The sequence below is a fragment of the Sphaeramia orbicularis genome, chromosome 7 (assembly GCF_902148855.1).
Source record: "Sphaeramia orbicularis chromosome 7, fSphaOr1.1, whole genome shotgun sequence".
Classification (NCBI taxonomy): domain Eukaryota; kingdom Metazoa; phylum Chordata; class Actinopteri; order Kurtiformes; family Apogonidae; genus Sphaeramia; species Sphaeramia orbicularis.
Window position 1 is genome coordinate 28,490,663 of NC_043963.1, and position 23,187 is coordinate 28,513,849.

Consider the following 23,187-nt stretch of genomic DNA (forward strand, 5'->3'; position numbering starts at 1 on the left):
GGAAGGAAGAAAGAAAGAAAGAAAGAAAGAAAGAAAGAAAGAAAGAAAGAAAGAAAGAAAGAAAGAAAGAAAGAAAGAAAGACAGAAAGAAAGAAAGAAAGAAAGAAAGAAAGAAAGAAAGAAAGAATATAGACTTTCCAATGCAATACAAAACAGAGGAGTAATTTGTGTACAATCATTGCTTCTCATTGCCATCCTAGTAATATTTCTAAAGATTATATATGTAAACAAACTTATTTACATTTACTTACACACACATGTGTTTAAGACCATGTTTCTTTCAATTCTTTTCTTTGGAGACCTTAATGATCAATTAAGTCCAAAAAAAAAAAAAAAAAAAATAGACAAATGGGGAGTCTTTATAAACATAATTAAATTAAGATAAACCAAAACCAAAACATTCATATTGCTCCAGGTTGTAGTATGCTATCCAGTTTTTCCAATATTCTTCTCCTTTTTTCTTAGAGAAAATGTCAGTTGATCCATACTATGATTTTCCTGAGTTATTTTTTTTATTCTTTGATTGTTGGAGGTTCTTTATTTAGAGTATTGTGTTTTTTTATATATAATTATCACAGTAAAGAAAAGGCCACCTCATTATAATATTCAGGTACTGACTATATCATATGCGGTCACTTGATTTGATCCTATTTGTTTGATTCCACTGATGTTTTACCAACAGCAGGATTGCCAGTTTTACCATCTTAACTTACTTTTCCTCCAGTCTCATCTCTCACACGCTGCCATTAACTTCCTGGTTTCCATTCTGCAGCCTGTAGACTTCGAGATGAACCGTGCCTTCATGTTGACGGTGGTGGTGTCCAACCAAGCCCACCTCGCCAGCGGCATCCAGTCTTCGCTCCAGTCCACAGCAGGCGTCACCATATCTGTCCAAGACGTCAATGAGCCTCCTTACTTCCCCACGAACCCCAAACACATTCGCTTTGAGGAGGGAGTTCCTGCTGGCACCACACTGGAGACCTTCTCAGCTTCAGATCCAGACCGACTACAGATGCAGCAGATAATCAGGTACAGAATGAATGCACTAGATAGACCTTACACTGCAAAAATCAAAATCTTACCAAGTGTATTTTTCTTATTTCTAGTCCAAATATCTCATCACATTTAAGATAAGATATAATCACCTAAAGAGTAACTTTTCAGTGAGATATAAGAACTTATTTTTAGACAATAGAGCTTGAAAATCATATTTCAAGAAATCTTAACATGAAAATTTTCACTTGTGTCATTGGCAGATTTTTTTGCTTGAATTGAGCAAAAAAATACTGAATTAAGCAAAAAAAAAATCTGCTAGTGGAACAAGTAAAAATTATCTTTGTAAGATTTCTTGAAATAAGATTTTCAAGCACTATTGCACAGGTGTCAAATATGCGGCCGGGGGCCAAATCTGGCCCGCCAAAGGTTCCATCCCGGCCCGCGGGATGAAAGTGCAAAAATTAACCTGAACAGGCAAAGTTGTCCAAATCATTTTGGTTCAGGTTCCACATACAGACAAATGTGATTTCAAGTAAAAAATAACACAATAAACCCATAAATAATGACCACTGCAAGTTTTCTTTGTGAAAAATTATGTGAAAAAAATGTAAAAAAACAAAAAACAAACAAACATTACATTTACAAAACTATTCTTCCACAATAAAATGCAAATAAATACAAAAATAAAAACAAAGATCAACAACCTGAAATGTGCAATTTTAACAGTATTCCCTGTTACTAAATGTTTAGTGCATTTATGGATCCACTGTGATCTGTAGTTGTGTCAATAATAACAGATGGAATATTGTGAAAATTGTTCAAATTTTAGTTCCAAATTCCAAAATTTTAACAATATTCTGCCTGTTACCAAATGTTTATGTAACATTGTGTGTAAATATACATATATAAATTATAAGTTGAGGCATAATATTGTTCAAATTGCACTAATTTTTCACAAGAAATTTCTGTTTTTTCAGGTTATTCACATCTTTTTCGTAAAATGTAAATATTTTCGTAATTTCATTGGGGTTTTTTCAAACTTAAACAAAATGAAAAACGTGTATTTGTCATTATTTATAGGTTATTAAGTCATTATTTTACTGGTCTAGCCTGCTTGAGATCAAATTGGGTTAAATATGGCCCCTGAACCAAAATGAGTTTGACACCCCTGCACTATTGTCTAAAAATTTCCTATATTGTCTAAAAAGTTCCTATATCTCACTGAAAAGTTACTTTTTAGGTGATTTTGTCTTATTTTAAGTGTGATGAGATATTTTGACTAGAAATGAGAAAAATACGCTTGAGAAGATTTTAATTTTTGCAGTGTAACAATATTACTATAAAAAATATACAGGGTGGGGAAGCAAAATTTACAATATTTTGAGGCAGGGATTGAAAGACAGTGTATGACCAATTAGTTTATTGAAAGTCATGAGAATTTATTTGCCACAAGAAAATGTACATATTAGAAAATGTTTTTATTCTATGTGTCCTCCTTCTTTCTCAATAACTGCCTTCACACGCTTCCTGAAACTTGCGCAAGTGTTCCTCAAATATTCGGGTGACAACTTCTCCCATTCTTCTTTAATCGTATTTTCCAGACTTTCTCGTAATAGTTTTGCTCATAGTCATTCTCTTCTTTCCATTATAAACAGTCTTTATGGACACTCCAACTATTTTTGAAATCTCCTTTGGTGTGACGAGTGCATTCAGCAAATCACACACTCTTTGACGTTTGCTTTCCTGATTACTCATATGGGCAAAGTTTCTGAAAAGGTATGGATAATAGTGTTAGGTATGATTATGACATCAATATATGTTTGGTTTCAAAACAATTGACGTAGTGCCTGCTGAGAAAAAACAACTAAATGTTCATTGTAAATTTTGCTTCCCCACCCTGTATGTCTTGCAAAAAATACAGAGTTAATTAGACACATTGTATTGCATATGCTAAGTCTCTGAAGTTGCCTGAATGCGTATCAGTTGTGGCGTTATAAGTATAACCCTGGCAGAAAACCTTCCATATGCACCAACAGGGGGCTAGAAAAGTCTCTTGGATGGGTTCCATGTCAGTAGTCAGGGGTCAAAGTTCAACAAGGAAGCTATATTCTTGCATCACCCATCTCTGAAAGTCTTACTGCGCAAAGTTTATGAGGCAGTAGAGAACTCTGAGTAAGGAGGGTAAGGAGGTTAATAGGGAGCAAGAGCCTCTGGGGTAATCAGAAGCGTGTGCATTCTGTAGGTTGCATGAGCACATACATGCAAGCGCGCACACATGAAAGAGAAAAGCGAATGCAGGAGATATAAAAGAGGGGAGGGGGGGAAAGGGGGGACAGCTGGCCTTAACTCAAACACCTGACACAGCATTATGTCCACCTGCAGTGTTCTTTCTCGGCGCTAAGCCTCTCTGGAGTTTAAATGTAAACCAACCTTTAAATGCCTAGCAGGCCTTTCCCCAGTCTGGGCTGTCAACTTGACAATAGCAGCAAATGCACTAAGACCTTTCAAACTTAGAGGGAATCTATTAAGTATACTTTGCTCAGTAGTGACGTTGCAGTTAAAAGAGCTTTAAATTACACTCTTGCAACTGCAGGTTCCAATGTATACGGTCCCTTTATAACAGGGGTGTCAAACTCATTTTAGTTTAGGGGCCACATTCAGTTAAATTTGATCTGAAGTGGGCCGAACCAGTAAAATAATTGCATGATATATAAATAATGTCAACTCCGAACTTTTCTCTACGTTTAAGAGACGAAAAAAGTACATTTACATTATGAAAAGGTTTACATCTACAAACTATCCTTTCAAAAGATGTGAATAACATGAACAAACTGAAAAAATTAGTGTAATTTTAAACAATATTCTGCCTCAGTTCATCATTTACACATGTGCATTATAACTAACAGATCACAGTGGATCTACAAACACACAAAACATTTAATAACAGACAGAATATTGTTAAAATTGTACTTACTTCTCTTAAAATGTTTCAGGTTGTTCATATTTGTTCAGGTTATTCACATTTTTTGCGAAATTATACTTTGTATTAGTGTAAATACATGAAAATATTTACATTTACTGAGAGAAAAATTGGGATTTGTCATTATTTATATGTTATTATGATAGTATTTTACCGATTTGACCCACTTGAGATTGAATTGGTCTGAAAGTGGAACCTGAACTAAAAGGATTGTTAATATTTTAGTGGAATTTTGGCATTTCACAAATTCATCCCAAGGGCCGGACTGGACCCTTTGGCGGGCCGGATTTGGCCCCCGGGCCGCATGTTTGACACCTGTGCTTTATAATATGCGTCGTGTACAACTGGTAGTGTATATTACAGCAGTTGAGTTGATAACATGGCTGTAAGGTGTAACATTAATCCCACCTCCCTCCAACCCTCACACAAGCTCTTCCTTCCCATTTTCTCTGGGGAAAAGATCTAAACAAATTTCCCAGCTAATTTCACAGCAAATGAGACTAAATTGGGTGTACATTATAATTTAGGAAGACGCCAAAGTCACCAGCTGGGCTCTCTCTCTCTCTCTTTCTCCCTCTCTTTCTCTCTCTCTTTCTGTCTCACTTCCTGTTAAATTCACTTTGACCTGTTTGCTTTACTTTGTGTTTTCCGTGACCACCGAACACCTGCAGTACTGTTTGTAAGGGAATTAATTCAACCTTTTACAAGCATGCTGGAGTCTGTCACAATCTTCTTAGCACAAACACAAACCAAATCTCCCTTCTCTTCTCTAAGCACATGTAGAAGTAGGAGTATAGAGATGGCAAATCCAGCACCTCATTCATTTAGATCCATCTGGATAGGATCAAAATCAATCCCCCCCCTGCTTTATACAAGTTCCATAAAAGGTATCAACTCAAAGCTGTTATGCAAGGATATGCAGTTCACTCCATTTTTTTTCCAGGCCTCATTATTCTGAAGAAAAAGAAAATCAGAGCAGCAGTCTTGCCAATCAGTTGAATCCTGTAACATGTTTGAATCTCCTTATTAATCCTTCGTCTTCAAATATTTATGTCACATCCCCTTTTCTCAATGCACGTACATTTACAACTATCAGTGAATTAGATAGATGCTACGTCTGCTCGCACATGACTTTACATGACAGGTTGTAAGGCAATAAATGTATGTTCTTTGCATACACTGTACGTAAGACCGGATAAATTGAGTTTACTTAAAAAAGTTGAGTAAACCGGTTGGCTTAAAAAAATTTGGTAATGAGTAATGAAAACTTGAGTGTATTAAACTTAAATGCTTGATTTGAATGGAATTGCTATTTTATGTACAACACACTAAATGTTAAGTTAACCCTTTCATGCATGAATTATAAGAACCTCAGTCGAGATGTTTTTTTACTGAGTGTTTTTATTCCTCTTTAGGCATGAAAAAAACAATGCGACTGTTTTTGTTTTTTTTGTTTGTTTTTTTTTATGAACCTATTTTTCATGGAGTTACAAAAATGTCCACTCAGCTGGACACCAGTGCGTTTAATTTTTGAGGTAAAAAAAAAAACACATGTATTTAACCCTTTCATGCACGAATTATGACAACCATAGTCAAGATTTTTTTCTTTTTTCTTGTTTTTATCCCCCCTTAGGCATGAAAAAAAAAGCTATTGAGTTTTTTTTTTTTTTTTTTTTTTTATGAAGTTGCAAAAATGTCCATGCATTTAATCTTTGAAGTAAAGAAACGTGTTTAAAACCCAATATCAGAAAGTGAGATAAAAACAAATTAAAAGATTTTAATCCTACTAATCTGATGTTTTCTCACATTTTAACATATTCTACTGCTAGTTATTACTCACTTCATGGAGGTAATATGCAAAAAAAAAAAAAACCTTTTTGTCAAACAAATAATAATTGATTTACACTAAAACATGTTAGTGCAGATCAGGTTTATCAAGAACAGCAAAGTTACAGTAATGGGATGAATTGCAGTTTATGGGATGATGTGTAAGTGTCCACTGTGTTGGCTGATATGGAACTAAAACAACAAAACCCATGAATATACAAGAGAACAGCTGTAGAGTAGCTGTCCACTGTAGTGACCACTATGCATAAAAGGGTTAAAACCCATCACCAGAAAGTGAAAACTATGAAATAAAACCATTTTTCATGCTGCTAATCTTATGTTTTCTAACATTTTAACATACTCTAATACTAGTTATTACTCACTTCATGGAGATAATATGCAAAAAAAAAAAAAAAAAAAAATTGATTACGAAAACTTTTAAATTACAGTCTAACAATTAGCTATTGACTTACACTAAAACATATTTCTGCAGATCAGGTTTATAAAGAACAACAAAGTTACAGTAATGGTATGAATTGCAGTGTATGTGATGGTGCTGTGTTGGATGATACGAAACTAAAACAACAAAACCAATAAATATACAAGAGAACAGCTGTAGAATAACTGTCCACTGTAGTGACCAGTATGCATGAAAGGGTTAAATTAACTTCAGATTTGTTGCAATGTCAATTCCTTTGTATAATCATTAGACTTAGTATCATCAGTTCATTGTACTCAATTCCAAGTGAATTAAATTAAAATCTTTTGCAATATAAATTACTTTATGAAATTATTCAACTTAATATATAGTAGTGTGGTTGAAAGTTTGGCAGGAAGTTAGTTCAGTGTAACTTGCTTTTATAGGAAACGCTTTTAATTTGGTAAGGCATAAAGATTTTTCATTGAACAAGAACAATCATATCTGAACAGGAAAGCCATCGTTCTTCCTACTGCTCTCGCTCACGGTGCAGCTCTACAAAAATACAAAAACAAACACAAAAAGGCCAAAAAACATTGGCATCACACATTAAGACAAAATTAACACTAACACCACAACCCCGCTGAACTCCTGCACATAAAAATAACACATTTTCAACAACATGCCCAAAACCCACAATGCAATGCAGAGATCGTGACCAAAACTTTGTAATTTAAATCCGTTCAACTTAAACTTTTTCGTACTTTCGACTATGTCTACAAATTAGTAGAATATACTGAACATTTTATAGTAATGTAATAAAACTTAAATCATGTAAATACATTGTAATTGAAGCATTTTAGTAAATACGAAGTCTGGGCTTACAATGTATGATGAAGAGTTGTGCGTTCATGGAAATGTGTAAATAATAAACAGGCAGGAAGATCATTTAGAGTAACCTGTGAAAGTCAAAAGTAAGGTGAAAAAAAGAGACCTAAGGGGCCGTGGAAGAGGAAGGTGAGGGTACGAGCCGAGTCCGGGTCAGGGTTTGACTTTGACAGTTGCTTATCAAAGGAGGGACAGACTGACAGTGTCCTGTTGGGAATGGGGGAGGGGGAGGAGGAGGGGAGGCGTTGTAGACAGGAACAGGGTGGGGGGTGGTCGGAATGAGGCAGAATGAGGCATCATGCATCACCTGTCAGACGCCAACCAGTGAGGTCAAGACACGAGACTGGAGACACTGGCATAAATGATTACCCAAGCCGCCTTGGCTAAGCTTGAGACATGCATTTTTCATCCTCAGGGTCGGGGGTTTGAAAAATAAATGTCATACCTCTCCCTGCTGCTTGCTAAGATCACTAACCCGCCAGGCCTAATCATACATCCAGCTGTACTCACACACCAACCAGCTCCCAAATGAGATAGACCTTCGGGTGTACGAGTGCTTTGGATAGCATTGAAAATAAGACACAGGAAGGAAGAGTGAAACTTCCACACAGCGTATAGCATTTAAACTGGATTTTTTTATATTCCAAAATAGCACTTGGGTAAACAAGATCTGTTTACCTTTCCAAGGATAAAGAAAATTGGCTCAGCACTGTTAAAAAGTTAGCAATGGGGACTGCCAATTGGCCTCAGTAATGTTGTTGACAGTTGGGACTTGTAAACAAAAACACTGCGAGTTTTCACAGGCATCACTCTAATGGCCTGAGCAGTCCTATCGTTTCACCCAGCACTATCAGAAAAACGGTGGCAAAAGAATACGTGAAAAGGGATGGTTTTGAAGCCAAACCCATTCCTTTTGTTGGCAAAAGTTTTCCTTAACACAACTCATGTTCTGGAATGTCTACTCGCTGTGTAAGAAATTAGCTGGACCACAAAGACAGTTCATTTAGGACACCATTTACTTCTCATAAGGTTTATTACATCTGCTCTAAGGACTGTTTAGGAGACTTAATTACACTGTGGTGGTGGACAGAAGCCTCTGCTTTGGGAGCAAACCTTTGTGTTATGGCTTTTATCTTCAAAAGCCACACATTCACTTGTGTTATCGTGCAGTGCACCCAGCGAAAGAATAGGTTCCGGTAGGGTTTTATGGACCATTCTGGAAGAAAAAACTCATTTACATCCAGACAGACCATTTTCTGCGCAGTGTTTTTTCTTCTACAGTCTTTCTGACTTTTATTGGTTAGTTCAAGTATCATATGTATCATTCTGACACTGGGATGTACAAATGCATAAGTATGACATCGCTTCACTTGAATATTTCCATTTGATGCAACTTTTTATTAGTCTACTTCTTACAGGCAAATATTGTTACCTCACCCCTGAAGGGGAGGCAAGGGCTATTGTTTTTGGTTTGGTTTGTTTCTTTGTTAACACTCTAGCAGCATAATTATTGGTCAGATTCATACCAAATTGAGTTTATAGATTGCCAATGACCCAGAATAGATCTCATTATATATTTTGAGAACAGTAGGTCAAAGTTCAAATTTTTAATGAATTTTTAAATCTTTTTTTTTTCCATTTACTTGTAATATTAAAATGTCTGTAGCAGCAAAACTATTGGTTGAATTTGTACCAAATTTGGTTTATAGATTGCCAGTGACCTAGAATAGATGTGATTACATTTTGAGAAAAGTAGGTCAAAGTTAACATTTTTTATGATTTTTTTAAATGTTTTTTCTTCTCCCATTTAATTATAATGGGCGAAATTTCAAATGTCTATAAAAACATTCAATTTGTATCAATTTACTTCAAACTTGGCACATATATAGAGCCAACTGATATGCTGACATCAGCACACATGTAGACATGATGACATCAGCTGGATGGATGCCAAAATAAGCTACAATACATGCGAGGTGTGGGGTTTGTTGTGCCTGGCACCCCTTGTTACTTGTTATTTTTATTCTACTACATTTTTCTACCTGTCCAGTGAAAAACATGAATTCTCTCCAAATGTGTAGGTTTTTAATGTATGTGATATAGAGATAGAGTCAGACACAGAGTTCTCACAGGACAGAACAAAACAAACGTCATGTTATTACAGAATATGATGCTGAATTTAAAATGAGCTTAACCCAAGGCGTAAGGAGCCCTGTTCCAAAATGAAGCCAGTGTGGAAGAATTTTCAACTTGTAATTCCACTGACAGCTGCTGGGGTTGGATCCAAAATGCACCGGCCTCCAAAGACTTACACTGAACTTCTTTCAAAAAAATACTAAGTTTTATTTCAGTCTAAAAAGTGATCTAGCTGTCCATCTTTAAATGTTTCCTCTGTTAAAAAAGATTTCAGACAACTTTTTCTGCCATAATTGTCTTTGATTGACAGGTCTGAGTGATAGCTCGCTCGCTTGCCAAGTCAGGATTTTCAGAGGTTTGGTTTGTTTAATAAATCACTTTTTTTCCTGGCACACATCTCAATTGTATTTGTTGTTGTAGGTTCCACTAACAAGACTAAAATTGTTTGGTTACACAGTGCTTGATGAACTTTACTATTTTACTATGTCATAATCTAGCATTTAGCATTAGCTCACCTCTGACCTCTCTGGCTCCTGTAGTCCCACCCCTTTTGTCCAAATATGGTCGCTTCTGGCTCCAGGAAGTCAACGTAATGACAGTCAAATTGCAAAACTACTATCTTCAAAACAGCGGATCAGAAACCAATGGGTAATGTCATACTTCTTTCATCATGTTTTTTTTTTTTAGATTTAGCTTTTACAGTACTAAAGCATAGTAGCAGTAATATTAATCTAAAAATACCACATATAATAGTAAAACAGACATCAACCATTTTACAGCACTCTTCATACTGTAACTAGTGTAAATGCTTTTATTTAGATGAGGTTTGGGGTGTATTACTATTACTTGTAGTGTGGTATTAGCACACAATATGAAATAGAGTTTTTTTTTTAATTATTATTCTTTGTTTATTTGGAAAAGCACATGTTACAAAACTTCTGTTTTAGGTACAATTCAATTTCTATACATCAAATGAAAAAATGCTTATCCAAGATTTTTTTGTCATATATATATATATATATATATATATCATATAAAATAAAGAAATAAATAAAAGTGGGGTGGAGGAGAGGGCTTGCTCCACTATTTCAACAATAAGACAAGACACTTTAAGGTGTGTATGTTTACATCAATCTGGACAGAAATGTTTCACATGTAAATGTATTCACATCACCAATGTATTCATTTCACATCCATTAAAAATTTAACATAGTTTGTCCATTTTGAGCAAATAGTGAAAAAAGATTCCTTTTGACCCTTAAATAGGGATGGGAATCGAGAACCAGTTCTTTTTGAGAACCGGATCCCAGTAGCTCGATTCCTTGGAATCGTTTGCCTGCCTGCTTAACGATTCTGTTTATCAATTCCACCTTTGTTGTGCATGCGCGATGATGTCACACGTACACTGCATTGTTTTGGTCAGAACGTAGCCAACATGGCGTTGAGGCAGAAACTGTCTAAAAAGACGAAACCAGGTCCACTTACTTGGAACACTTGCAAAGCTTCCATGTCTTCAAAAGGGTGGAATCCCTCCAATCTGCTCCAACATTTGTCCACATCATGTCACTCATTTACAGGAATGTCACGTATTTGATACGATACTTAGCGGCGCTTGTGACTGTAGCAGCAGAGTGAACGCCAGGCCGGTTCTGCTTCCGGTGTGGGCAACAAACGTCGTAACCCCTCAAATACAAGTTTCCGAAGGTAAGAAGGGAAAGGAAATGAAGTGCACAACAACGGGAGACAAGCCGAGCCGAGTCGAACCGGTTCCACGTAGTAGAAATGCGCCAATAGAGGAATTAGTAAAGAGTCTTTAGTTTCACTTTCACTGCACCCCCCCAACCGGGCCCGGCGTCATCTGTTATTATTATTTGTATATACTGTATATGGTATATTTTCTGTGCAGAGGTGGAACTATAAAAGACAGTTAATGCAAACACACCTGTTTGTACACTTTTATTCCCTCACCCAATGAGAATCGATAAGAGAATCGATAAGGAATTGGATCGATAAGCAATATCGATAATGGAATTGGAATCGTTAAATTCTTAACGATTCCCATCCCTACCCTTAAAACAAAATGTCAACTTCTCCAGAATGTAAATGTCCTGTACGATGTCCATCCATTCTTCCGTTGTGGGTGTTTCAGGCTTTAACCATTTTCCGGTGATAGTCTTTTTACTCGCTGCCAAAAGCATTAACAACAGTTTTTTATCCTTCAGATTCCAGTCCTCACATGAAATATCTCCTAAGTATAGGGCTTCACATTTACAAGGAATTTTTTCAGTAAAAATGTTATTTAAATGTTCACACAGCTGTTCCCAAAATGGTTTGATCATTGCACAGCTCCAAAAAATATGATAGTGATTGGTGTTATTTGTGAAACAGAGGTAGTTTAAGGACACAGAACTATTTACCTCCAGTGTTTTGGGGTGAAGGCCAAAATATCAGGTTCAGTTTGTTAAATCCTTGGATTACCTACAGCTTTTGGATGTTTTTGCCTCAGTACACAAGTTTGTTTGCCCTCCAGGGGAAAGACAGAGAATACCTTTCTCCTAGCACAGACTGGCATTGCAAAGCCAAGAGAGATGCAGTTGGACACAGAATAGCAGTTGGTATCAAGTTAGTCCTAATGAGGGTTTTAAAACCAGATCATACAACCGTGCCGCTACTTCCGAATGTCACCTCTCCGTGTCCCACTTTCCCCTCCCGTCAGTCCTGATCGTTTTGCGCAAGCTTTTATCCCACCCACCCCCCATTGCGATGGACTCACTGTAGTCCTGGTGGTGATTTCACAGTACACCAGTTAGTGGCTGTGGGCTTGGCTAGCCTGTGTGAAAGCATCTAGAGTGTGGGAATGTCATCTCTGTGATCCCCCTTCCTGCACTGTGCTGCGCCTGGGATCATGCCCACTGCCTGCTGGGAAAATCCCACCTCCCTCGCTGCTGGAAAGAGATTATACTCTATGTCCACCCCCTCCCTCCTTGCCAACCCACCCCCCCCCCCCCCCCCCTCCATGTTTTCATGTGCTTCCATGTAAGGTTATTGTCGTTAACGAAAACTAACGAAATGACGAAAATTAGAATTGTAAAAACATTTTCGTTAACTGAAATAAATAAAAACTATAATTAAAAGAAAAAAAACGATAACTAACTGAAACTGTATTGTGTGCGTATAAAACTAACTAAAACGTATAAAAATTATGGATAAAATTCCCTTAGTTTTCATCTTTGTCAATGTCGGATTGAAATAAAATCGATTTATTTCCCTTAAGCAATTTTAGCTGCTGGCACCACATATATGTAACAGTCCGTCACTGCTTGTCACTTGTCGTTTAGTCGTCTTATCGTCCCCACTCTACCTGGAAACATGGAGACTAAAGTTGGGAGAAAGCAGTAAAATCATGTATGGGATTTATGTGAATTCGACGGTGAAGAAGATAAAAGATATAAAGAAACTAAAACTAAGCATTTAGAAAATAACGAAAACTAATAAAAACTAGCAAACCTACTCTAACAACTAATTAAAACTAACTGAATTAGAGAAAAAAAAGTCAAAACTAACTAAAACTAAACTATTAGTGATGTGACGGTCACGAACGAATCGAATCTTTTGAACGGCTCTTTGAAATGAACGATGGGAACCGAGTCTTTGTAAAGAGCCATTCTTTTTTTTTTTTTTTTTTTTTGCCTGTTAATTTACCAACATACTGTTCTTGTTCTGAGAATTGCACTACAGTTCAGGTATTTAAGTAATTGCAATGATTAATCACTGTTGTGTTTTGTGCATTTTTTTCGGTATGTTTACACACATTTATTGTTCTGGTTTTGAGGAGAATAAAATGTTATTTCATAAGAAAATGTTTTATTTTCTTCTTCATTTTTAGGCTACAGACTAGTCCACACAATATACCGTGATGTTTTTTGTCAAATTCCAGCATTTGCCTAATGTCACCTCTCATGTCATGTTTTTAACCCACACATTTTAACTATTCTTTTTTACGGTAAGATAATATTTACTGCCGCGCCAATTAAACACCTTTAAAATGTCATGTCAATCATCACATTTAGCCTATTTAGTCATTAAAACATTGGTGTTTTAAAATAAGGCAAAAAACATAAAAGAGCCAGTCTTTTGAACGGCTCCCTTCAAAGAGTCAAAAGTCCCATCACTAGAAACTATAATGAAAAATCCCAAACTATTATAACCTTGCTTCCATGTAAACAGAAACGTACAATGTAGTATTTAAACGAACATCCATAAACAAGTGGGTGTTACACTGACAGTGTGTGCGGTACAATTCAATAAATATAAAAGCAAGGTTAAGGTCAAATCCATTTCAATCTGGATGGATTTAAAAGCTGAAAGTATATGCACAACGTGGCATTATTTCCTGAACTGACATCCAGTAAATGGAACCAGAAAGATGTAGAAACCTTGATGCGTAAGGCCAAAGTGTCATGAGTCCGCGGATGATGCCGCACATGCGAAAGTAAGATTGGAGCCAGGAAAGGTTGCAGTTGATGATCTCTGTTACAGAAAGGGAATGAGGCGAGAACATGAAGATACAGGCAGGGATAAAAAAAAAAAAAAAAAAAATGTATGAATACAAAAGCACACCAAGATGAGGTGAGGCAGCGCAGGTTGAGAGAGATCAGATAGAATTGAAAACACGGAATGAGCCGTAAGCGACAAAAGCGAGAGAAACAAGAACAGTTAGATCAGAGTGAGATTGGGATTCAATCCTGGAGATCCCCGGTTCCTTCCCTGGCCTTTATCCCAGGGGAGTGTCACCACCTGCTACCACATCCACTTTACTGTTTGACAATCAGTTCTAAGATCCTATCATCCTGTCTCCACCTAATGCACAGACGGGCACACTTGAAAACACACAAGTGCTAAAACATACATGCGTATAACCCTGTCAAACTATTTAGCCACCTCCTGGAATATGTGCATGCAGCACACACAGGCAGTTGCAGCAGTGCTTAACAACAGAGGTAATTGACTTCAATGCCTGGTACACAAGAGTGAAAAATGAGGTGAAATTGATTGTAGGCTGCAGGCTCTGGAGGAGACGTCAATGAAGAATTAAACTGTGTGAAGGTCAGGCTGCTGGGATTTTCTGTGTGTGTGTGCGTGTGAGTGTGTGTGGACAATCTATGTATGCAAGGATGCAAGAAAAAATTTATAATGGCTTGTAAACATGGAAATGAGAGCGCTAACTTTCCCGATGCCCTGTCCCTTTGTGTCTTTAGGTATTCCAAGCTGAACGATCCTGCAAACTGGTTGTCCATCAACAGGACTAATGGTCAGATCGTTACCACGGCAGTACTCGACCGAGAATCCAGCTATGTCAAAAACAATATATATGAAGCCACATTCCTGGCAACAGACAATGGTAAGAGCCTCTACGTTTTTTTTTTTTTTTTTCTGGATTACAGTATGAGCATTTTAATACCGATAGTCTTATGCATTGTTTTCTTATTATTTCAATTTATTCCATATGTTCACATGTTTTAGACTTAGTGCCCAAATGCAATTGCATGAAAGATTACTGAATTATCATATCATTATAGATATAAACGTTGGATTGGCTAAAAATAAATAACTATTACATAATTTACATACATACATTTATATGAATCAATTCTGTTTTGATTATGGAGATATTTTCTGATTATCCTCTTTGTGAATTCATTTATGTATGATGTAGTTTAATGCATAATATGCACCTTAATCAACAGAATCAGCCCAGGAAAATATTCTGGATGTGCAGTAGTTCTGTATTATTGTCAGGATGGTGGAATAGAAGGTCAAACAGCCTCAGAGGGTTCCTCCAAGAACATACTGAAGGTGGAATGGTTTTAGCCACTAACTGGTAATCCTCTCCTCTCCTCTCCTCGTTTCTCCTCTCCTCGTTTCTCCTCTCCTCGTTTCTCCTCTCCTCGTTTCTCCTCTCCTCTCCTCTCCTCTCCCCTCCTCTCCTAATCTTCCTCACTTCTTATGGCATATGTTATTTATTCTGCTCTAAAGTTGAAATTCACTCTTAACTGAGCCCAAACTCAATCACAGTAAAAAGTAAGTTCCTTTTTCCTCCAAAGTAAGCCACTGCTTTTTCTCAAGTAGAAAAGGGGAATACAATTTCCCCTCCCAAATTGCCTTATCAGTGACAAGCAGCGCACTGGTGTGTTTACCTTAAGTTGGTTTTGCTTTGAAACACTGCGGCGTTTATATAAATGGGCATGTGTGAATGCACTTATTCGCAACACATTTGGACAAGCATGTACTTGTGCGGGTTTCTGTATTTTTATTCCATGATTGACAATGTCACACACCATGATGCGCAACCTGCTGTGTGATTGAGAAGGAGGAGGCGGCAGGATTAGAGGTTGACACACTCCTCTTGTTTGGACTTCACAAACATTTCATTTACTCCTTGTTTTTCTGTCCCCTGCTATTTCCTGGCCTTCTTTATTTTATTTTAATAGCATTACCAGTTTTTGGAGAGAACCTGTCTGAGAGGCTGCTATGGAAACATATTCTAGTTCTACCTGTTCTATTTTCACCAGGTAATGGGCTGCTTTCAGGGTTACAGTCAGTGTGAGAGTATCTACAGGCCTTTGTTCAGACCGTGCATTAATATTCATCATGAGATATCCAAACACAAGTGACTGTTCACACTTGGGTTTGAATGTGTCTCCAGATGTGTCTTGAGGGATCATGACCGGATGGATCGGGCTTCCTCTCTTCCGCTCTTTATTTGAATAAGCAAGGTCATCTGTAGCCTAATTTTTTTTTTTTTTTTTTTTTTTTTTTTTCCAGTTCTGGCTTTTTCATGTTTTTTTGCAGATTCACTCTGCTGCTTGAGGGCTACCGACAGATTTAAACGTCTGGTCTTTACACGCTTTACATGATGTGACATATGTGAATCAGTCAATACACATTAAATACTGATCCAGATTTGATTGTTTTTGTTTGCTCACTTCAGTCATGTTTTCAACCTTCAGACACCAAGATTTTGTGGTACCTGCCCTGCACCAAGGTTATAATAGTTGTGGATTTTTCATTATTTATTTAGTTTTGACTTTTTTTTCTTTAATTACCTCCGCCAAGGAGGTTATGTTTTTGCCAGGGTTTGTTTGTCTGTCCGTTAGTGTGCAACATAACTCAAAAAGTTATGGACAGATTTTGATGAAATTTTCAGAGTTTGTTGGAAATGGGATAAGGAAGAAATGATTAACTTTTGGGGGTGATCCGGAAGAAATCCTGGATTCTGGATCACTTTGAAATTTTCGTTAACATTGTGGTAAATGGGGCCAAAATTTTCGTTTCCCAATATCTCGCTTAATTATTGACCAAAACTCATGAAATTTAACTCAGGAATTGACAATGGGGTCCTCTATCACATTTCAAAGGCTGATCCGGATCTGATCCAGAAGGCGGATTTTATTTTAAAAAATAAATGTAGGATTTGTATCACCGATTATGTGGGGAATTTTTGCGCTTGGCGGAGGTCTGCGCTCTCCGAGTGCTTTTCTAGTTCACATATTGTTTTTGCCACATTTCAAAGGTTCACCTCAAGTTAGCCTCACATTTTATAGAAAAATGGTTATTGCTGAGAAAGATTTTGCAAGAAGAGCAAGAAGGACTGCAAGATCTGGTTTTATACATCACACACCTTATCATTAAAGCCACTGGAGCTGAACGAGTTTCACCATAGACCCATTCTCTTTGCAGCTCTTTCCTCTGGGTGGAAATCAAAAGACTAGGTGTAAATTAGGGATGCACCGATACCACTTTTTTCCAGACCGAGTATGAGTACTTACATTTGAATACTTGCCGATACTGAGTACCGATACAAGTACTTAATAATCCCATTCCAGTTCTTAGTTCCTTTTGTAAATGTGCTTTATTGTCGTTGTCATTAGTCTGACTGGAACAAAGTACTGCTACTGACATTTAATGTGCTGGAATGAGCGTTTGTCAATTAATCCACCAGGGGGCGCCACTCTTAAATAACCATACTGGACAAATACCACGAAGAAGAGGAAAGTTTTATGAGAAGAAGAAGAAGAAAGTCAGTAATAACAAACCTGTAGACGACAGAGGTAACACTAATGTGATACTAATATTGCAGCGTTGTCACTGGTTCAGTTAGTTTTAATTAGTTTTTAGAGCAGGTTTGCTAGTTTTTACTAGTTTTCGTTATTTTCTAAATGCTTCGTTTTAGTTTAGTTTTAGGGTTTTTTTTAATATCTTTTCTCTTCTTCGCCGTCAAATTCAAATAAATCTCATACAGGACTCTATGGTTTTCTCCCAATTTGGGGATGAGAAGAAGACTCTAAACCATAAGTGACGACAAGTGGCGGACCGTAAAATATCATATGGTGCCAGCAGCTAAAATTGGTTGAGGGAAATAAATCGATTTCATATCAATCTGACATTGACAAAGACGAAAACGAAGGGAATTTTATCCATAATTTTTACACGTTTTAGTTAATTTGTAAACGCACAATACAGTTGCAGTTAGTTATCGTTTTTTTCTTTTAATTATAGTTTTTATTTATTTCAGTTAACGAAAATGTTTTCACAATTCTAGTTTTCATCATTTTGTTAGTTTTCGTTAACGATAATAACCTTGGTCTGCAGTCTCAGTCAGAATCAGGTGAACTATGCTTTCATTCAGTTCATTTAAAATCACAATTTTTACAAAAAAAATAAAAAATAGTGTCAGAATGTGATTTGTAACTCAGACAAAATGCACAGCAGTTTTTTTTTTTTTTTCTAATTTACAAAACTGAATGATTTTTTTCCAAATAAATTATTGTCTGCTCTAATTTGCTGCCTTTCTCAATTAAATTAGAGTCATTCATCGGCTCAAGGTAGGACATTATGATGAATCAGTGGTGGACAGTATTAGGGTGTGAACACATTCACAACGGAGCCTCTACATGTCCAAATAAAACCTATATAATATCACCAAAAACTAGAGGAACTCCACTTTACTTCTTTAAAGCATAAGGTAGTAGAAAACATTTTTCAGACACCCCTAAAATTGACAGATTCTCAAATATTATCATGAAATATTTGTGGAAAAATCATTTTTGTGTGGCTGCATCAGACATACACGTACAAATGCAAATGATTTTTTTTTTTTCCATTTATTGTTGACAAGAATAAACAAGTGGTGCCAGGCACAACAAACCCCGCCCCTCGCATGTATTGTATCTTATTTTGGAATCGATCCAGCTGATGTCATCATGTCTATGCATATGGTGAGGTCAGCATATCAATTGTCTCTATATATGTGCCAAGTTTGAAGTAAATTGAAACAAAATTGATGTTTTTATAGACGTTTGAAATTCTGCCCAATATAAGTGAATGGGAGAAAAAAAAGAATTTAAAAATTCATAAAAAACTTGAACTTTGACCTACTTTTCCCAAAATGTAACCATATCTATTCTGGGTCACTAGCAATCTATAAACCCAATTTGATATGAATTCAACCAATAGATTTGCTGCTACAGACATTTGAAATTTCACCCATTGTAAGTAAACGGGGAAAAAAAGGATTTTAAAAATTCATTTAAAAAAATTTTGAACTTTGACCTTCTGTTCCCAAAATGTAATGAGATCTATTCTGGGTCACTGGCACTCTATAAACCCAATTTGGTATGAACTGAAGCAATAGTTTTGCTACTAGAGTGTTAACAAACAAACAAACTGAACCAACAACAATACTCCTTGCCTCCTCTTTGGGGAAACGGGTAATAACAAAAGTTTCAACATGTCATGCCCTGGATATATTTCATTATGTTGCTGAAACATCCAGTTTTGACCTCGACAGAACCGAGCATGTGCAGAAGGGAGCATGTGGGTTTGGAGAATGGAACAATACTACAGATTTTAATGACTTAATAGTGATTCTTAATGTAATCTCACAAATGCATGTGTCCAAAAACTTTTTTTAACTACTGTGTGAGTGGATTAGTGTTACAGAAATTCTTATATAAAAATATAAAGTGCTTAAAACATAAATATATTAATAGTTAGTCCAGTGCGTCCCAGGATGTATTCCTATTCAGACTGCTAAGAAAATATGGACACCCATCCCAGACCACCTTCCAATGTGTCCTGAGTGATTGATAAGAATGCGTCCTGAAAGACGTCCCGAGTGTGTTCAGATCCTGAATTCGTTATGTCTGCACCTAATTGGATTTGTCAGGACAGATCTTAATGCCAGGTCTGACTAGGACTGTCGTCAATGTGGGTCTTGTCTTACTTTTATTACAAAAATACAGTTATAAGTAAAATAGATTTTTTTTTTTGTATTTATTATTTCACTTGTTCAGGTCATTTGCCAAGTTTGTTGTGGGAGTAGGTTATTGGTGTTGAAAGCTCAAAGGTTAGAAGAAAGCTGTCTAAGATGTGTGTGTTTGCATGTGTACATCAGTCTGACTCTGTGGGTGTTGCTGGAGTGCCAGCCGTCATAACGTGAGAGGGATTATGTTAAGAAGCGCTGTGAGACAGCGAGGATAGTAGGACGGGACATGGAGAGGTGGTGACAGCATGGTGAGCTGTACACTTGTTCTGTGTTTTTAAAAATCAAACCCTGACAGCCTCAGACCCTTCTGACACACAGTTTCCCTTTTCTGACACCTTAAGTATTGTTTATGTGTTTACATTTCCTTCAGAGAACATATGGCAGGCTTGCTACAAGTCCTTTCACTATGTTTCACATATCTAAGCCACCACCAAAAAAGGAGTTCAAAATCCTTTTGAGGAATTTACACAAACATAATTATTTATTTAGCTGGTTAAAACCCACATAATTCTCCTATCAGCTGTGGCAAGCTGCTTCCACATGTTCCCCATACATGGCTGGGATTAACAAACCAACAGAAGGGGAAAGCTTCTGTGTAAGAGTCTGTGTGTGTCTTTGCACCACTGCATTTATCAAGTGCATTATATTTTTTAAGTTTACAGTTCAGAATATATGCCTTTGTTAAACTGGCGTCTGAGACAGTACAGACTTTACATATATGCACTAGAAATACCTTAAAAACTTACAGAACGCAGCAGTTTTACACATGATTTTAAGAAAGGGTATCAGTTTTTAATCTGAATGTTGTCATAATTTGGTGCCAGAATGAGATTAATGTAATGACTGGTAATATTTTTACCCCGCCCCCTGAAGGGGAGGCAAAGGGTATTGTTTTTGGTTCAGTTTGTTTCTTTGTTTCTTTGTTTGTTAACACTCTAGCAGCAAAACTATTGGTTGAATTCATACCAAATTGGGTTTATAGATTGCCAGTGACCCAGAATAGATCTGATTACATTTTGGGAAAACTCGGTCAAAATTCCAATTTTTTATGAATTTTTAAAATCTTTTTTTTCCCCCATTTACTTATAATGGCCAAAATTTCACATCTGTAACAGCAAAACTATTGGTTGAATTCATACCAAATTGGCTTTAGGGATTGCCAGTGACCCAGAATAGATCTGATTACATTTTGCAAAAGTCGGTCAAAGTTAAAATATTTTATGAATTTTTTTAAATCATTTTTTTTCTCCTATTTAATTATAGTGTACAAAGGCGTATTAGGGCCACATAAGGAAAAAAAAAAACATAAAAACAAAAAACGCTTGTCACTACGAGAATAAAGTCGTTATTTAACGTGAATAAAGTTGTTATTTAACGAGAATAAAGTCATTGATTAATGAGAATAAAGTCATTATTTAACGAGAATAAAGTCATACTTTTATGAGATTAAACTCGTAATATTTTGAAAATTCGACAGAGTTTCCGGTTTTACAGCGAAGGCAACAAGCGAAGCAGCAACTTCCCTTCTGTTCAAAAACTTGGAGTAGCATCCCCACAGTTTGTTCTGAAACACCAAACCCTCTCTGTATAGTTCTCTGGTGTTTCCACTGATAGTCCTACAGCTGAACACTTCATCAGTTTCTCCTGCACAAAAGAGGCAATTTGCTACAAATCAGTTCGGTTCTTACAACAAACCCAAATGTGTACAAACTCTCTTCAAAATCCTTAGACTAATGTGTTGATGGAGGATAGACTCAGTATTTGGCCGTTGTGCCGAACCCCCAAATGAAAGGAGAACTGCACTAAAGGTTCCAAGTTCTACATCGATGAGTGGGTACAACTTCTCATTATATTATGACTTTATTCTCAAAATATTCTGATTTATTCTCATTAAATAACAACTTTATTCTCATCGTGACAAGTGTTTTTTTTTTTTTTTCTTATGTGGCCCTAATACGCTGTCGTAATAATGGGCGAAATTTCAAATGTCTATAAAAACATCAATTTTATTTCAGTTTACTTCAAACTTGGCACATATATAGAGGCAATTGATATGCTGACATCAGCACATGCATAGACTTGATGACATCAGTTGGATGGATGTCAAAATAAAGTACAATACGTGCGAGGGGCGGGGTTTGTTGTGCCTGGCACCACTTATTATTATCAGTTTTGTTAGTAAATAATCAGTGTTACAGTCCTAGTGATGAGGAGAGGCTATTGTTTTTATTGTAATGACTATTATCCTCATTGTCTTATCACAATTGATCTTATTGACATTCTCTGCTTTTTTCTATTACAGCTAGATTGAATTCATCTAATTTTATGTAACTCATTATGACTACATAATTGGCTATTGTGTTGCATGAATAGCTCTATTTTGAAACTAATCTAGGTACTACATGAAATGATGCATTATTATAAATGCAATAAACTGAAGCATTAGTCTAATCAGTTCCATTTGTAGCTGCAGTATCGATAGTAGCTTTATTAGTCGGACACAGCTCAGACATCGCCCTGTCTTTAACTGTCTCTCACTCTTATTGTGGTAAATGTCGTGCTCTGTTGCTGTGTTTAATTGGCAGATCTGTCAGCTTTGCATAAATCTTTGTAAATTACATTGCCCTTATCTCATCCCAGAGATGGGCCCAGGGGTTACTTGATTCCATCCAGTGGCTCAGCCAGTGGGGCGTGACTCGGAAATGACTCGTAATTGGAGGCAGCTAAGGGTCGTCACCCCCTGACACGCACTCAATAAACAGCTCTGAGCTTTACGCTGCTGAGAGCTCATTTCTTTCAAATTCCTCCGCACCGCATTTTCATACTAGACACACATCCACGCATTCCTCTGCTGGCTCTGCTGTCTCGCTTTCTGATTGTTTTAAGTGTCTATTCTTTACTCCCAATTCTCTATAAATGCCTTTGCAGATGGTCTGTTGCTCTGTTCAATCAGTGCCGCAGGTTTCGGAATTGCATCTCCAGATGAGGTGTGTGCATGTGTGTGTGTCTGTGTGCAACAGTGCGTGTTACAGTAACAGTCCGAGGCCGACAATATCCTAGTGAATCAGTCGCGGTAATGGCTGCCTACAGTAGCATTACAGCTGATTTCCCCCTTGCTTTAACTATTCCCACAGACTTATGGACGAAAATGTTGGCGTAAAGTCCTGGAGGAACATCTCACTACTTGAATGGCTGACATCAGAACTTTTAAAGGTTATTTAAAGGATTATTGCTAAAATTATATGGAGCTATAATCGGCCAGCTCACTGCTATAACCATTCCAATAGATTCTCGACGTGGATAAAGTCTCTAACAAGTCATTTTAAGAACCGTTCGTGGGGATTCTCCTGATACAAATGGAACTATTAATACTTTAAAATGTGCAGATGAATCATCTATAAGGATAAATTAGTATTCTAGTTTCTTTAATCTTAAAGCTTTGCAGAAAAAGTAGACAATAACAGCAATGGTAATTTTTGTTTCTAACATTTCCATCCTATACTGTAAGCCCGGATAAGTAGAGTTTACTCCAAAAATTTGTTGCAAGTGATTGCACTTAAATGAGTTGAGTAATGATCGACTAATCAATTGGTTTAAGTAGGTTAATGCTAAAAG

General features: G+C 36.7%; 1 protein-coding gene across 1 annotated transcript in view; it reads left to right on the plus strand.

Moving 5' to 3' along the window:
* The window catches only part of LOC115422188 (cadherin-4-like), a 453,088-nt gene that overhangs the window by 411,409 nt on the left and 18,492 nt on the right, over positions 1–23,187 (plus strand). Inside the window, exons 11-12 of the mRNA XM_030138325.1 lie at positions 773–1,029; positions 14,504–14,646. Of these exons, the coding sequence (XP_029994185.1) occupies positions 773–1,029; positions 14,504–14,646 (400 nt within the window). The remainder of the gene's footprint in view (positions 1–772; positions 1,030–14,503; positions 14,647–23,187) is intronic.